This window comes from Alosa sapidissima, chromosome 4 (genome assembly GCF_018492685.1).
Source record: "Alosa sapidissima isolate fAloSap1 chromosome 4, fAloSap1.pri, whole genome shotgun sequence".
Classification (NCBI taxonomy): Eukaryota; Metazoa; Chordata; class Actinopteri; order Clupeiformes; family Clupeidae; genus Alosa; species Alosa sapidissima.
The window spans coordinates 750,233-769,045 of NC_055960.1; the positions used below are offsets into that span (position 1 = coordinate 750,233).

Sequence of the window (18,813 nt, forward strand, 5' to 3'; positions counted from 1 at the left end):
AGTTGCAACGGTTTGGCTTGAATTCCCTGCTACTTGAAAACAAAGATGGATGTTGCTGTTGGCGAACAGTGTGACACAAGTTAAGCTTTTTTTAAGTTGGCAAAAGTTTGAACTAGCCAACTAGCTCCGCTGATGGGAAAACGCATGGGACTCATAGCGCTGTCCTATTGCGTGCAGAGGGAATTTAAAAGACAACCGATTATCCCGCCCCTCGGACTGAGCAGTGCGAATGGTGAGTGCCCAGACCCTACATTTAATGTGGGTCTGGCTCGTCGGGCTAGGGGACTATGGTATTGAATGCTGAACTATAGTCAATAAACAACATTCTCACATACTTCCCCTTTCCTCCCTCCAGGTGGTTTAGGGTGGTGTGCAGGAGGTTGGAGATGGCATCATCTCTGGACCTGTTGGTTCTATAGGCAAACCGGAGGGGGTCGAATGAGCTTGGTAAAGATGAGCAAATTAAATTCTTAATTTTTCAAAGCACTTCATCACTGTTGATGTCAGGGCCACTGGACGGTAGTCATTTAGGCATGATGGGCTTTTGTTTTTTGGCACAGGTACAATAGTGGACTTCTTAAAGCATGTTGGAACGATAGCTTGAGTCAATGACGTCAATTACGTGTTGACAATGTGTGTAAACACAGGGGCTAGCTGGTTAGCGCAGGATTTCAGTAGGCTACCCTCCCAGAAATGCCATCTGGTCCTGCAGCCTTCCTGCACTTTGCCTTCTTAAACACATTTCTCACGTCATACTCGGAAACAGTGAATGGAGCTTCCTCACTATCGTTCTCATCCGCTTCTATAGTAAGGGTGCATGAGTCTTCAAATCGTGAATAAAAAAACATTTAACTCGTTAACAAGAGAGTTACTCACTCTCATCACTGAAGGAGACTTGATTTCAAAGCCTGTGATGGTGAAAAGTATAGGCCTATGTCTCACAGTAAAACGCAAGAAATAAAAGCCTAGCTGACTCGAATAGGCTACAAGCCATGGTCCAAATAAAGGTGCTGTGCCCAGCCATAAATTCAGAATTCGATAGTCTGTCCCCTAAACATTCCTCACCCGTTATCTAGACATGCATGAAAACATTTGAAAACATAACTCACTGCCATGTAATATTTGATCGCTGTTTTGCTACTAATTATCTTTCACGTGAATACGCACAGAAAGTGAAAATAGGCCTACTATGCGCTCCGTGTCTGTAGCTGTCTGTTCACGTCCGCAATCGATTATAACGTTCCTCAAATGGAGAACACATCCATGTTCTCTCGCGTTATATTATAGGCTGTCATGCTTCTGTGTTTGCGGTTCCTGATCGCTAAAGGTTTGTTTTCCTTTCCTGTCGATAGCGGTTGATGTAGAAGCACGTAATATAGGCTATAATAATTTGACTTTAGCGTGACAAATCCTGCTGAGAGAGAGAGAGAGACCAAAGAGAGAGAGGCACCCCCAAAGTAGTCCTGCATGCGCGCGCGCGTGTGTGTGTCTCTGCATGGGGTTCAATTGAAGTCAGAGTTGGTCCGCATTCAGGCCGCTCCATTATTAGATTAAGGTCAGGCAGCGCTGTAAAATGTGTGGGAATTTCTCGCATTATGATGGCTAGCGTTGCGGGACTTTTATTAGTATGCTCAATACTTAGTAATAATTTATGCGCAATCCCGCGCTGAAATTTAGGCCCTGGTTTTAAATGCGCATCTTTTTTTCTCTCGCTCTCTCGGCGAGCATTTGTTCTGCTGACAGCTTGTGCCAATAGCCTATATCGTCCAAAATGCTTGATTGCATTGCATTCTCCAAATTTTTAGCTAAAATTTCATGTACCACATCAGCATTTTTGTTCAGTGAATCTTTTGTAAATTGCTTTACAATAGCGTCGGGCACTTGTCACTATTCACTCCTTCGTCTTCAACATTCCCTGTTGTATTCTCAATATTTTTGGCCTCAATGTGTCCAGTTACATAGCCTGTCTGTTCTTAGTCTTGGATTTTGTGAAATAAATGTCTAAATAGGCTATCACCTGCTTGCTGCAGCTTCGGTCTGCACGTCCTTTCAAAACCGCATATTTTTTTCTCTCAAGCATTTAATCTGCTGCCGGCTTGTCTCTCCACATCGTCCAAAATGCTTGATTGCATTGCATTCTCCACATTTTTAGCTAAATTTCATGTACCATATAAGCATTTTTGTTCAGTGAATCTTTTGTAAATTGCTTTACAATTACCGTCGGGCCTATAGGCCTATCGCCTGGCTTGCTTCAGTCAAGTCTAAAACTGCATCTTTTTCTCTCTTGTGAGCATTTAATCTGCTGCCAGCTTGTGACTCCACATCGCCCAAAACGCTTGATTACATTGAATTCTCTATATTTTAGATACATTTTGGTGTACCACATGGTATTTTCTTTCAGTGAATCTTTTGCTTTGCAATTACCTTCCTGCCCTCTCTGCCTTCACTCCTTCGTCTTCATTAACATTAATCTTTTTGGCCTCAATAATCCAGTTACATAGTCTCTGTTTTTGGTTTTGGATTTTGTGAAATACATTTCTAAATAAATGCGACTTATAGTCCGGTGCGACTTATATATGTTTTTTTCCTGTTCATGATGCATTTTTTGACTAATGCGACTTATACTCAGGAGCGACTTATAGTCCGGAAAATACGGTATATTTTTTTGGCTTTTTTATGCCTTTAATGATAATGACAGTGGAGAGTGACAGGAAGCGAATGGGAGAGAGAGCAGGGATGAGATCCGGAAAGGACCACGGGGCGGGAATCGAACCCGGCTTGTCGGTGTACGGTGCAGTTGCCCCAGCCAGTTGTGCCACAGCTGGGGCCAAATAAACACATTTAACAGTTAACTTCCAGAAGAAGGCATGTATCCAGAACGCGTTGGAGTTTTTTAGAAGGTTAACTTGACCAAGCCATGATAATAAAGGCTTTTTAACTTTTTCAATAGAGAGTGCCTTGGAGTTTCTTGATTCTTGGCATTTAGTTTCCCATCCAAAGAGCACCTCTGACTTAACCAAACTTTAGAGTCCAAGAAGCGCTCCCCGACAAACACGGGACGTCCCCCGGACCTTATGCGGACGACGTCCCCGATTGGTCGTGTTCTCTAGCGGACGTTCCGGTGACCTTATTGACGTCCGGAGCAAGTTATCCTTTGGTTATTGCGCGATGTCCGGTGCAGGACTTTCTGGGGACGTCAACGCCAGGTCCCTCGGATGACATTTGCATTTGGTCACTTCAAAGACGTCCTAAGGACCCGACAATAACATTATACCGGGGACATGGAGGGGACGTTTGTTTATTCACACATGGCAGCGGAGTTGAGAGCGCTCTGGCTACCGCCTGCAGGACGGAGACATCACATCCATGCACGACTTCACGTTACACGTCTGGGGATGAATAAAGTATCTATCTATCTAGTCACTAGCAGTAGCTGCATTAGCCTACCATAGTCTAAGGCAACATATCATACAGTTTATGAAGTTGTGCGTCTATGAGCAAAGTAGAACCATATGTTTCTACTTTGCTCATAGACGCACAACTTTCATAAACTGGGAAAAAGGTTGTTAACGTTAAACTCAAAATGTATGTGCTACACGTACATTTTGAGTTTATTTAACCTAGTCACGTACTTGTTATCTGTTTTATTTTCAGAAACACACACACGATTGAGACTGAACCGACTTTTGGAGCTGAATACGATGCAATAAAACTAGAGAAATGTTAAAAACAGACCACGTAGCATTTGTTTAGGGTTGCCTAGCAACAGAAGTGACTACTTAATTTGTAAAGCAAAACGATCTAGCTCTACATTGCAGAAGAATTAAGGATACTGCTTCTTCATGACTTAGCTGTCCCCGATGTTACAGAAGCTCCTTGTGGAAACAGCAAAGAGTATCCGATGAGATTTCTGACGAGGAGCAGAAGATCTCTGCCTCACCAGAGCCTTACTGTTTATTAATAAAAAAAATGATATAGAATAGAAACATCTGGAATCTATTTATTTCAGCTTAAAGTTGGCTACAAAGAGCATTCATAGCCTAGAGAAAATGATACATTTTTCTTTATCTGCAATGTTCCAGGAAGATAGGCTTACATAGGCTATTTATAGGCTGTCCCTGTTTGATCACAGGTCCCAGAAAACGCCTTAGAGTGGATATAACGTCAATGCATTCTAGTTATATTTCATGTACTTTATTTCATGTTGAGTTTTGCTTCCCAGCATGCATTATGATTCATTTAGTATTTTTGGCTATTATTAGTTTTTAATATTTTGAAACAATATGGTTTGAACAATTTAGCTTAGGCTAGCCTAGGCCTACTCTGATGATGTTTTGAACAATATGCAACGGCAACGGGATATGGCCATTAAAACGTTGTATGAGTTTATTAAGAAAATGACACCGTAGATGTGAAAGCAGCACATCCTTGCCCGGTATAAAGGTCCATGTCTACTCATCATTAGTGTAATGCATTCGGAGGACATGATTTCATACATGCGTGGAAGTATGAGGTAAATTAAGTTGATTGTGTAATTGTAGAGCAAGTCATAAATGCGTGTTCATGTTCCGTCGACCTCTCTCCTAGCAGCGCTAAAGCTTACAGGATGTAATACCATACCACGTTTCATGTTTTTTTTTTTTTTACCATCGCGGAAATATAAACGTTGCGCGCATAACGTCGCGGTGACCATTACAGGACGTCCTCTCAAAGTCTCGTGGACGTCTTTTAGACCTCCCGAACAGAGGTCCGCGGGACGTCAAGGGAACCCTACACAATGTCGAGGAGGTGACGTTCGCCAGGGGACCTTTAGGGGATGTCGCCAGGACTTTATTTTGTTTACTGGGTCCTCTACCCCCATTCTTTGTTGAAACTACCAGTGCTTTTTCAAAGTTCTCAATGTCTCGTTTTAAATGTCAAGGCCCTTGGAAATCAACCAATGAAGTATGGAGCTACTTTGAGCCTCGTAAAAGGTGTAAAACAGTGATTTATTTGCATGGCTAGGCCGATGCCCGAGGCACCCCCATCGAAAAACTGTTGACAGCATCGGCTAACTAGCGCAAGATTTCTGAGTGCAGGGGATAAGCCGAGATGAGCTATGAGACATACGTTCACACTCATCATCATGTTTCAACACACTTTAGGTCAATATCACACCAGAATTCTCCTTTAACTAATAAGTAACAAAGGCTTAATAAATTATGAATTGTGTGTAGTTATTATAAAGTGTTACCAAAATATTTTTTGGTGATTTCTTGTAATGTCACAATGAGGAAAAATCCAAACTTGATTTAAATTTGCTTCCCTTCAAGTTTGGATATTTCCTTATTGCTTTCATTGTGAGATTACAATAAATCACCAAAAGATTATTTTATTACCTATTTTTAGTCAACTTTACCAAAGATGGCAGTACCGTAAAACTCCAAATAATAGCCTGGGCTTGTATTTTCCCAAATCGGCAAACTGCACCGGCTAGTATTAGGGACAGGCGTTTATATGAGACAGGCCTTTAATTCCCTTTACACAAAACTCTGCAAAGATGGAAAATATTATCGAAATAATTATTTCAAACACTCTGAATGTCTACCCATATGACTAGGCTATCTGATGACAATTACGGATCATCATTCATTTAGTGTTGAGATGTTGTTCATTGAGTGAGATAAGGTCCAAATAGCGGGGATAGCCAGAACAGATGAAACACGTTTTAATCAAACGTAATTTAAGCTACAAAGAGATTGTATCACACTGAAAGCTCATATTTTGTCACTAGCAACCTAGCTTATATTGGCCCTTTGTCAAACACAGTTGTATTATCAGCCCTCCTTTTCGGCACGAATGAAACAGCATGAGAGAGCATGAACCATATCGTTTCTCCTGTATTTTATTTTGCAAATTTGACAACAGTCAGCTTACATTTCAAATCATAGCCTACTTCTTTTTCTTTATCGCCATGGCGGTACGCATTTAGAATAAAGAATAACGTTCGCGAACCCTTTTGTTTTGTTGCCAGCAAAAAAACAAGCTTACCATCGGCCTATCCACAAATTTTAAACAAAAGGGATGAATTGAACGATGACCAAAGTCGGACATATAGGCATAGTTAATATTGAAAAAAGTTATACAATTTGGAACTCTAGCTTTTCCCGACCATAGTCTTTTAATGCCATCTCATCATAATGTTAGCTTCTGCTCCATACTGGCTTAAGCCCAATTCACACCAAAGATTTGCGACGAGATGAGCTGCAACATTCTATAAACCAGCAACTTGATGCAACATTCTAAAACCTTGCAACTGTGACTAGACATGGTAAATGCTTTGCGACGGCTTGCAATGACGTGCAACATCTAATTCACACCGCTGCAACTCTTTCTGCAACGGTTTCGTCTCATTGCGAATCTTTGATGTGAATTGGGCTTTAAACAGACGATCTGACAGGTTTTAGAAGATTAAATACAACCCAAAACTAAAAAACAGACCAGGCCTCTATTTGAGACCGGCCTTTAACCCAAACCTGTAGCCACGCCGGGCGTTTAAGAGACAGGCGTCTATTTGGGACTTGGCTATTATTTATAGTTTTACTGTAATTCTGGGACCTGGTGGTAGCTTTTAAAAAGATGACTTTACCAGCCAACTGGGCAGAAAAGTCCTGGTTGTGTGGAGCGGGGTAGCGGTCTAGCGCTTTAGCCACATTCACATGACGGTAGTTGCCGCATCAATCATCAATGCTGGACAATCATGATGAGCTGGTCGTGCTGAGCGAGCACGGAAATGAACTGAAAGTCTCAGCGTTAATGAGATGTTGATTTTTCACATCCACCAAAAGCCTGTGAGCACAGGACCGCGATGACATAATAATACTTGGTAGCATCGATATCTTCAGAATTGATTTGTAAACTAGATGTTTACACTTACTGTAGATTCTGAAGTTTGAATAGTCAGCTGAAGAAGTTAACAAAGTTACCAGCGAGAGTTGCAGCACAGGGCAAGAGAAAGGAACTAGAAACCAGGGGGGGACATGGTAATAATCCAGCAAAAGGTTATGAAGAAATTTATTTGCAACCAAAGTAGCTCTACTGCTCAGCTGTGAAAAAAACATAACATTTCTTGACACTGAAACAGCTGGTCCTCTTGTTTACATTTTTTGCTTCTTTGAGGGTGTGCAGAGGCAGTGGCGATAGCCTCTCTACACCTCAAAGAAATCAACTAGTGTCACACTAGCAAGCACAAGTATACAGTGGGCATCGCTTTCAAATGACCACTTCATTCGCGCATTACGCGGCGTGAAGCTGCGTGAAGCTTTAGTACCACTTTCAGCCACTGTGCGTCGCTCTGCCACTGTACATCGCTCTGCCACTGTGCATTGCTCTGCCTGCCGTCCCTTACATAATTGTTGCCGAGAGTAATCCCAGCCTACGAATTCAATAACAAAATAAATCATGCATAATTAAACATTACCTCGATTTAGGCTACATGGGTATGGCTTAAGGCTTGACTACACGAAAATCGAAATCGAAATTTGCTGTCTACATTATTGTCAGTGTTGGGGTTAACGCAACTATGCAAATCAAAACAGTGGTGTGATAATTGAGCCAGTAGAGAAATAACTGTTCAGAATTAATCTGTAGCCTTGGGTAGGCTTCTGCAGAAAACAATGTTGTTGCCGATTTAATACTATCTGGCGACGTTTTTAACAGGCTACGCAATAGAGGCTTAAACAACGATGACCCACGTTTTGGTTTCGTAAATTAATTTGCCCTACTTCTTGACTGCAATGTAGTCAATTGACTGCTTGACATGTCATTTTTATTTTTATGTACGATAAACAATTACATCTGCTTTATGCCGCAGAATTACATTCATATTTGGCTGACTGCAGACGCGCCACTTCCCTCCCCATATTCCAATATTAAGATAGTATGAAGTGCTTTTTGTATAGGCTACTATCATAAAAAAAATAGTTAAAACGAATAGCTATTTGCAATTTGACAAAACACTGGTCCTCATTTTGCGAATGCGAGGACGATATGAGCCTGTTGCATTTAGTTAGATGTCCGAGTCACGCATAATGTTTGAAAACCACTGGCTCGTAATCACAATAATTTAACACACGACAGTTGGATAACCTACTTTATCATGTCCCCATGCCTACATTTTTGTGAGTAGCATAGAGATCGTTAAAAACAATAAAGTATGGCTCTCCGTTTGGGACATCGAAAATTTATATTTTTAATAGACTACCGTCGAAGATGCTGACTTGCAAAAGCCTCGGGATAACACATTATCTCCACTATCATCAGTCATGCCCCTTGATCAAAGTGGGGAATGAAATAAAAGTTTGATAACCACTGGCTTAACAAGTTACCTGCAGTCCAGAACACAGAATCTATTGCAATATTCTGATGATCGGCGATGATATCGGCAAATGTTTGTTTTCCAAAGTAAGAATTTCACTTCACCATGCACCTTCGACAATACCTGGCCTACCTGGTATCATTACAAACATTATTCTGTGTCCTAAAACTGGCATATTTTATGGCATTGTGTCATGTAAGTTCGTTGCAAAATCTAGAGAAATGTGTGAGGTGGTCAGCGGGGGACAATTGAGACACACATTGGATTGTGTTATTACTTGAACATTCCACACTATCCACAGCTGTGGTAGGCCTATCAGGGGCAGGAGGATTACTGTCAGCGCAGGCTTTATATAAAATTCTTCAACAGAAGGCCTCGAATGTTGTCTTGTTTGTGGAGCGCTTTGCTTCGCTTCTGTAATTTCGGCTTCATTGAAAATGAGGGCTTCCCTCAATGACCCTCCGAGAATAAATAAAGGTTGAATGAATGAATGAATGAATGCAGGCTTGCCCAAAATAAAGGCATGTGGTTTGCGCAGCCTACAGTGAATAACAGACCCGCCAGAATGTGCGTTATGATGCTTTTTTACGAGCAAGATGTTTTTGGTACCCTACGCACACTGCATGTTCTTAAATAACAATGATCATCAGTAATATTCGACCATTAATTTGGGTAAATGGGCAAGCGTGACCACCTTGATTGGCTGATTGGCTGATGATTGTAACGCGGGCATGATTCCAAACACCTCCCTTACGATGATGAGTGACAGGTCTCAGAATGCGTGCGCTACACAAGGACGGAAGATGATGAATAACTGGGGCCGTAGGCTATTCACAAAGGCTTTTATCTTACTACTAGGAGTAGGCTACTCCTAAATCGCACTTAAAGATTTTAGATTGGAGTTTTCTCTTAAAAGTTATTCACAAAGCCTTTCAGACAACTCCTAAACTAGGAGTGAGTCTTCGTGGCTATGGATGACGTCATTACTCATGCACGAGCTTGACTGAAGTGACCACCTTGATTGGCTGACGATTATAACGCGGGAATTCCAAACACCTCTCTTCCGATGATGACTGACAGGTGACAGGTCGGAGAATGCGTGCGCTACACAAGTAGTGCGAAGGACGGAAGATGATTAATAACTGAATAAAAAGGCCTAGCCTAAATGAATAAAGAGTAAGGCAAAACAAATAGCTTAGTAGCCTAATGAAACATAGGCCTATGGATTGATGCAGTAGCCTACCTTTGCAACATTATTAAATGAATCTGTCACCATATCCCTAGGCTACTTTTGCAAAGAGGAGAACATTTTAATTTGATTCACAATGAAACGTTACATTTCATTTACATGTTAACAATGAGTAGTTTGTGTTGTTGTTGGTGGCGTTATTGCATCCCTTTTATGAATGCAAAATTGTTCCCTCGCGATTGGAAGCTCCTGTTGCGCATAGGCTATTTCAAAACATCGCAACGTAAAATGCCACAAAAAAGCTGTTTATGAATAGGTCTTAGTGAGTTAGGAGTCCTCTCGACTTAAGCTGTCCCAGACTTAGGTGCTACTTTTAGGTCTAAAATGCTTCGTGAATTACTTTTTGTGAAAAAATTAGGAGTCCTAAAGTTAGGAGTGACACGCCCATTATTTTTAGGAGTTGCTCCTAAATTCGCCAGTTAGGAGCTACTTTTAGCCTTAAAATTCTTTGTGAATATGGCCCCTGAATAAAAAGGCCTAGCCTAAATGAATCAAGGCAAAACAAATAGCCTAGTAGCCCAATGAAACATACGGATTGATGTAGTATCTTGTAACATTATTAAATTATTCTGTTACTATGCCTACGTTTGCAAAAGAGAACATTTTAATTTGATTCACAATAATGTTACATTTAATTTACATGTTGACAATGATTAGCCTAGTTTTGGTTGTTGTTGGCGGCGTTATTGCATGTTAGTTATGCCTACAATGCAAAATTGCTTCCTCGCGATTGGAAGCTCCTGTAGCTGCATAGGATTTCAAAACCGCAGGTTTGTGAATAGGTCTGTGAGTAAGGAGTCCTCTTGACTTCTTTTAAGCTGTCAGAGGTGGGAAGGTGTGATTTTTTGGGGGAAGGGCCGGATTAACTGGGCACAATTGTCTGATGGCCCCCCTTCCCCCCAGCCAACGTGAATCGGGTGGTTAGTTAATAGGCCTATCGTGAAGATTTTTCCTGCCATCTAAGGCACGAGCGCATCTGTGAGGCCAAGCCTCACCAAGTAGCTCGTTTGTTTACAACTAACATTCCATTTAATTAAACTGCTTTATAGGCTATGCCGAAATAGTTTTCAACATTTTGAATATTAGTGTCGGGTGAATTGAAATGTTCTCAAAGTAGCCTTATGGCTGAAAGCTGCTTGGGACCCCCCCCCCCAGGTCAAGCAATATAACCATACAAACGCGCTTCCTGCACTCATTGTTTCAAAAGGAGTAATTTTGGCTTTGTCAGAACTGAAGAGCTGTGGACGGCACGGCACGGTATGCCCAATGAAAATAAATTAACGCAACGCAACACAACACAGACCCCGCTTCTCTCGCGTCAGTCACTGACATGAACGAAACACAGAACCCGCTTCTCTCACGGCAGTCACTGACAGTAACCTAGAATAAATGCATGGGGAAAAACACTTCCCCATGACAAAGACATCGTAAAACACTGAAAGTTAATATTTTGTCACTAGCAACATTTATCTGTCCTTTGTCAAATGTATTATGTTCCAAGTACCCTATGCGTAATTCTGCTTCATAAAGTTGAACAAATACATTTGCTTATTTCACAGAAAAATATAAATAGCCAGTCTACAGTGCAGAGTTGGTAAGTTATGGTAGGCCAACTTGCAGTGAACATACAAAGAGGGGAATTATTTATCTTGCAGCTGAGTAGCCTCAGGTGCGCACGTAGACATAAGGCCGAACATGCAAGCGCCAATGAATCGTGCTCTCACGGCAATCGCGCCGTTAAACTTAAATAGGTTAACATCACTCTAAGTTCGCCTTCAAGCAAGGAAAACGATGATTTGAAGACATCTGTTTCGTTGGAAGGGCAAGGGGTAGCAACAGGGCAACACAGAGACAGGCCCGATGGCAGGGCTGTTATGAGAGTATTAAAATATGGGATATTCTACGGGAAAACATTAAAACGGCAAGACAGCGGGGAAAGTTAAAATACGTGATAAACACGGAAAAAGTTGGCATGCATTGTTTCGGTCCCCGTGCACAGGGATTATTTGTCATACTATTAATCACATATGATTATTTGTGAAATTGTGCAAACAGGCGCAACACATTTGAAAAGTAAAGACTGGTAGCATGCAAGCTCACGGGAAAGATTGATTTAAGAATGTTATCACAAAGTGTGTGGCTGTGGCGCGGGCGGAAGACAATTGGCAGGGGAGGGTCATGTCTTTTTTTAACAATTCTGTCGGAGGGTCATTGAACAATTTCTAGCAGGCAAGAGAGGGTCATGCAACTTCCAACTGAAGCACTCAAAATTCCTCCGGTGGCCCCTTCAATAAATAACGATCAGTCCCTAGATTGCTCCTGGGCTTGGTTCTGTTAACAACTTATTGTCAAACGCATAGCCTATCTCGCGGTTGCATCCATTACAAACAAACATGCAATGTGAACGTCTGGGATTGGGGAGAGCACTAAATGCTCTACTGAATAAGCACGAAGTCAAACCTTTAAATGAAAAACACTCTTTAATAATCCAAAAAAATAAACCGCTAATGAAGTAAACTTGTGACCATCAAAAATCGTTTATCGCTCGTAACTCCGTGATACCAGGACGTAACAGGAAGGCATTTGGCTGAGCAACGGAGGTTAATATGCTCCATGTTTTGTCCAAATGATGACTGTCTATCATCGTTGCACTCGGAGAAAACCGGAATGTTTCATTCGTCCCCGTTTCAATCGTCCCGGTTGTACCTACTCAAAACGCAGATAGAACCTTATTATTCTAAGGTAGCGAAATAGCGTTCAGCATGATTCATGCCCAATTAATTCCCCCTGTTAAAGTGTTCGCCTTTGTAGTTTGGTTTCGTGATAGCCTATGATAAACGGCTTATGGCCAAATATGTGAAAACGTTAAAATACAGTAGGCGATAAACCCGGAAAAAGTTGACAGTGATTTTTGCATAATCACTTTGGAGGGTCCTAGAAAAATGTATTGCTGGCAAGGGAGGGTCACGTCTTTTTGGACTAATGCTCCCCAAACTCCTCCGGTAGCCCCTTAAATAAATAACGAACAGTCCCTAATGAAGTAAACTTGTGACCATCAAAAATCGTTTATCGCCTGTAGGCCTAACTCCGTGATAACAGGACGTAACAGGAAGGCATTTGGCTGAGCAACGGAGGTTAATACTCTATATTTTGTCCAAATGATGTCTGTCTATCATCGTTGCACTCGGAGAAAACCAGAATGTTTAATTTGTCCTGCGTCTCTACGGCTGCAAACGGGATTCACTCGCAGTTAACCAAATATTTCTTTATTAGGGCAGGCATATTTCTGGCTATTACATTATTTCTAAACCAGTCTGCTAAAGTCTGTAGTGAAGTCTGTGTAGGGTTTTCCAGGCTCCATTTCTTTTTACGAGACACCCTGCTCACTTGAGCCATCTACCGGTTGTTTGGGTTGTTGCAGCGTCTCACTGGAAAAATACAAATTAAAGTCGCGTGATACTGCGTGATCCCACGCGCGGACCGCGAGTGAAGCTGGCCAATTCGAAGCACTGCCCACTGTAAAGCCTTATAGCACTCTGGTGATGTCACACCTTGTGCACACAGTGACCACATGATATGTCTGATAGAACAGTTATCAAACACTAAAGGCAATGGCTTGTGCTGTGAACTTTGTTATAGCCATATGTAAATCGGTGTGCAAAACGTCAATAAATTGATGTTTACTCACAGCAGACTGAATAGCTCCCTGTAATTCTCATCTCCTTTCCCTTCTGACACCAAACTGTCCAGTTTATCGATCAGTTCAGCTTCTACCTGCACGAACACAGAAACATTTCTGGGTCACTCCATATAAATTCAACACAAAATAATGGATTCAAAACCAAAACAACAGTCTCTTAAGTCTTCTGATTATAACACAAATATTTCAGCCTGATATCTTATTTTGTTGTCGAGATAAGCTTTTTCAATTATGGATAGAAACATCCTAGAAAACCAAAAGCCAGTATTTTACATGTAGGTGTACAACAAAGCACAGAACACTCAGAGACGACTTTGTCAGGAATTTTTTAACTGATGTAGAATGACGCACATACAAAAAACACATCAACTTTGAACAATGGTACTCAGGTTAACAGATAAATTGTCCGGAGACTCAACAGACATAATAAAGAGACAAAGAAAATAACAAATTGGACCTGTTTGAAGTTGCCATTCTTGCATTGTTCCCAGTCCATCATGTCATGGAAGATGGGGATCATGATGTTCCTTACTTCCTCCTGAGGTACCAGTGTCACTCCCAAGAAGGGGCCGATCATTCCAGGGATGAAGTGGATCTTATTTTCACCTTCAAAACATATACCACAGCACCATACCATTAATATACCACTATATACAGTATTATTGCAGAAATATGTGCACAATTTCATCTTCAGGTTGCTTGCCCTTATCTGAAAAATTTTTCCAGACCTTTTCCAAACGTATTATTATTTGCACTGATAGCACAAGCAGTCCTTTTTATACCCTTAGAGCTTTTTGTCCATCAGACTAGACGTCTGCTACAGTATGTTTGGCAGAGACCAAACACTGCACATCACCAAAAACACACCATCCCTAATTTTAAGCATGGTGGTGGTACAGTAGCATCATGCTGTGGGGAGACTCACCAACAGGCCCTGGAAGGTCTGTAAAAGTAAAAGTAATTCAGCAAAATATATTGAAATCCTGGAGGACAATCGGATTCAGTCAGCAAGAGAACTACGACTTGACCCTGTACCCTGAATCTGAATCGGAAGAGATATTTCCCCTGCAGGATCCTCTGGCGTGCCCAGAGGGCCTTTTTGTACCGAGCATATTCTCTCTCCCTGAGTGCTATGATGAATGCAACAAGGTAGCCCCCTACATAGCTGTCCGTGGATATGCTTCTCAGGCATAGGTCAGTCTCTAAGCAGACTGTGCCCCCCCAGCCTCAGTGTTAAGGCTTCTACATACTCGCCATTCCCGACCTGTAGCGCGACAATGTGACGTCACGAGAGCACCGTAAGCATTTATACTCGCGCGTGGTGGTCGTGACACTAGTTGCAATATTCTCCTGAAAGGAGGTGTCAGAAGCATTGACGCAAAGATTGTTAAGGCGGAGCAAGATATTTCATCAGGAGCCACTTCCGGGAACCCGGATCGCACGAGGGGGGGGTCAAAATCCCCCTTTATGCAGAGCAGAGGCAGCGACTGCTCCATTGAAGTCTATGGGCATAGCTCAGAATTTCACCACATATGCTAAGATGTTGGTTCTATAGAGTTAGGAATGTGAATTTCGGGCACATTTCCATGATCCTCAAACCCTTCTGAACATTTCAGGTACATTTTTAGCATTTTTGAGCATTCCATTCTGGAGAAAATCAACCTTATATCAGGTGTCCAGGTATCCGGTTATTTATGCAGCTTCTGTTGGTCGGTTGCAACGTACGCTCGTCAATACGTCATCGACACGCCTCTTCATGCAGACAGGATTAGATCCCCATTTCGCGCCCATAGACATGCTCCGCCTTAACAATCTTTGATTGACGTCAATGGCAGTAAAAACCACTAGCTAGCCTCTGTGATGGTACTTTAGACTTTGGTTGCTGCTATTCACAACTACCATCATCATCATCTAGTTTCCAAGGTGTGTGCAGGTAGATAGATAGATGGATAGATAGATGGATATATAGATAGATACTTTAGTCATCCCGAGGGAAATTTTAATAATTTGAACATTTTAGTTAGCTGGCTAGCTAGCTAGCAGCTGGCTGCGTTTGTGTAATTTCCTGAAGTGGAAAGAGATTGTGTTCAGGTCTTAGTAGATATCCTTTGGTTAAAAATAAATATTTTCTATTCTTTCCTCTTAATTTCATGTGTTTCGACTCTCGCTGGTAACTTTGTTAACTTATCCAGCAAACCATTAAAAATGCACGACTGTAACAAAACGGTCCTCCGAACTGCAACTCTCGCTTGCCCTCAAACTAGTCCATATTCCGGTTTCCGGTTTGTCGCGCTCAGCTGAAAAAAATAGAGTGGTGTGCTACCTGGCCATAACCTGGCGCGCCAGAGAGATCTACATCATTTTGACGTCACATTGTCGCTCTACCGGTCGGGAACGTCGAGTATGTAGGACGCATTAGAGAGAGAGGTGTGGTGCGCACATCCAAAAAAGCAATCCACAGGTGCTAGACAGTAGTATCAGATATAAAGGAAGGTTTGGTTTGCACAGTGTTTTTTGCTTCAACACTTGGCAAACATGCACAAACTCCTCGTAGGTTTTCCAAATGATCGTCAAAGGTTACATACAACAGTTCATTCACCCTCCCCTTCATTTCACAAGAATTCTACCCAACAGAGTGCCTCCTTATTGTGCTCCTATTCTGAAATAGGAAATAAGCAAATTAGCAATGAAACACGGCATCCACCCAGGGTGTTTTACAGCAGATACTTTATTGTGGCAGAGCATGGCGGCATCAAATAATAAAGTCTCTGTGCTCCCCTGTGGGATATCATGCTCCAGCACCCACATCCTTTCTACCAACCTAAAGTGTTAACCTCACCCCTTAGGAGTAGTAACTGAGCTGCCTGCCTTCCACCCAAGTGTCCCACAGGAGCAGCTGTGGCTACTCACTTTATGCCTAGTGTAAACTGTCTGCTTTGAGACTCAAACAGAGGGCCATGTACTGTCAAAGCAGAGACTTTTACACTGATTGGTGGAGCCATTCAGCATACAAGGTATCAGGTGCAACTTGGGGTTAGATGTCTTGCTCAAGGGCACAACGGTAGAAGGCGGGAAATTAGCCAATAACTTTTCAGGCTACTCCATGCTAGCCCAGGCACACTTTGGTAGTTTAGTACAAGACATGGTGGTCCATCCTCACCAATGAGGTGCTGTAGGCCATCATTATGATGATATATATATATGATATAATTATTATTTTTAAATCATTGATGGGTGTAGCTCCCTCATTTCTGACATGCTCATTCCAAAGATCCTCAAGCATAGGGCTCCTTGCAATACCAAGAATTAACTCAAATTCTGCACATGGTACCTTTAGTCACTATTCCCCCACTCTCTGGAATTCCCTGCCTCCTGAACTATGGACTGCTCCGACAGTGTATCCTTTTAAAATCAGATTAAAAACATAAGACCCATTTCCAATGTCGCACCTGGAACTTGATTTTTACGGGAACGGGGACGTTTTGTGCGTGTTTCCTATAGACAAACAGCCCGGTAACGCGACATTCTGGGAACTTCTACAGGGCCGAACGGACTACCTGTCATGAAGTGGGTACTTCTGTGCGGCACTGAAAGAACTCAAGATGTAAACGAGGTGTGAACGAGGTGTGGAGGTTGAAAGACGACAAGCACATTTTTTTAAACCCAGACATCACTTACAGCTAAATTGATTACAAGTTAGGCTGTTAGCTTGTTCAGTTGAGACACTTAATTTTAAGCTGAAGACAGGCAAGCTACCCATTGTCGGACTCATTAGCGCATCTCCGTGCCTGTTTTAGTCATGACTCGAGCCTGTCACTTACCAGCCAATAAAAAAAAACAAGGAAAAAAGAAAGGGGCCATAATAGCCAATCAGGAAATAGCTGTAGCTGGGTAAGATTGAACGCAACAACCAATGAAAATCGTTCACATGATTCTTCTGAGTGTTTCATTGTACACACACACATACACAGTGGAAACTGCTGGAGCTCATCACATCACTTTGAGCACAGAGTAAGTCGTCCCCTGTTTTAATGTTACAACAAATTCACAACTTGTTTGACAGAAAAAATGACAAGTTGATCGCTGTTAGAGAATGTTGCCCACATACTGTAATTAGCATCCGTTTTTCAATGCTTAGCGTCATTGTAGCCTAAATTTAGCAACAGTTTACCAGCTTGTGCTCTCTCTCTTACACACACACACTCACACCATGCTTAGGCTGCATGCACACATGCGGACAATTAATAATGATTTATACGTATACTGTAGAAAGAGTCCTGTAAAAGTAGTCTATACGGTTTGTGAAGCTTTCCTACTGTAAAACTAAACATAGCCTTCTGATAAACTATTCAGAGATGGACATATAATATAGGCTACTCTGATTCTGTGTAGATTATTATAGGCTTCATTTGCAAATGATCACCAAAAGTCAGTATGAAGGCTTTAGTAGGTTATTTAAAATACAAAGAACTGCAGTACTGCCAGGATGACTATAGGACCCTTGCCTGGGAGGGAAGTATATCTCAATTTTGACTAAAAATAAGCTTCCCTTGTGTTAGTAGGAAAGCCTATTAAATTCATGCAGAGAGTATAGGCCTACTTATGCCTATGTGTTTGGATGTTGCTGGATAGTGGCTGCTACAACAATTGAGAGAGAGAGTGATATTGACAATAATGATTTTGAAGCTTGTACCCGTACGCTCATTATTATTATTATTATTTGTGCGCTCATTATTATTATTATTATTTAATGTATTGGGAGTTGGGGGCCTGTGCCCCAGCAAAGCTCTATGTCTAGAATCGCCCCTGCGTTAAACCGAGGTCCTGACTCACTGTGGTCATTAAAGATCCCATGGCACTTGCAAAGAGTAGGGGATTTTCCCGGTGTCCTGGCTAAATTTCCAACTTGGCTCATTGAATCTGGCCCCCTAATCATCCCCCACTGTAATTGGCTCATTCACTCCCTCACTCTCCACCTCAAGCTGGTGTGTGGTGAGTGTTCTGGCGCATAATGGCTGCCGTGCATCACCCAGGTGGGTGCTATACATTGGTGGTGGTTAGTGAGGTCCCCCTTTCCATCTGAAGTGCTTTGAGTGTTCAGAAAAGTGCTATATAAATGTAACGTGTTGTTGTTGTTGTGTTGTCTTACCTGCTGATCCAGCATATTTCTTCATCTTTAGCTTTGCCTCTACTTGAAAAGTGTCTCATAACCAGTGTTGGGGAAGTTACTTTTAAAAAGTAGTGTTTGCTCGTTACTCGTAACTTCTTAAAAAAGTAACCTGTTATTTTACTTAGTTACCCTCTATGGAAAGTAACTTTTTACGTTACTCGTTACTTTTACGTTCGACAGAACCAAATTTCTGTTCCTAAATATGTAGGCCTACATAAAGTTCTACTATGGAGGACATAACAGGTATTTCCTTTGTGCTTTTTATTATAAAAAATGCCACAAACAGAGCACTTGACAAGAAAACATTGGGATATTACAGTTTGCAAACTGCCAAAAAA

At 41.8% G+C, this 18,813-nt stretch overlaps 1 protein-coding gene across 1 annotated transcript in view; it reads right to left on the reverse strand.

Moving 5' to 3' along the window:
* The window catches only part of dock3 (dedicator of cytokinesis 3), a 576,384-nt gene that overhangs the window by 214,139 nt on the left and 343,432 nt on the right, over positions 1 to 18,813 (reverse strand). The window contains exons 34-35 of the mRNA XM_042088883.1: positions 13,763 to 13,911; positions 13,294 to 13,379 (exon numbers count right to left, since the gene is read on the reverse strand). Coding sequence (XP_041944817.1) covers positions 13,294 to 13,379; positions 13,763 to 13,911 — 235 coding nt within the window. The remainder of the gene's footprint in view (positions 1 to 13,293; positions 13,380 to 13,762; positions 13,912 to 18,813) is intronic.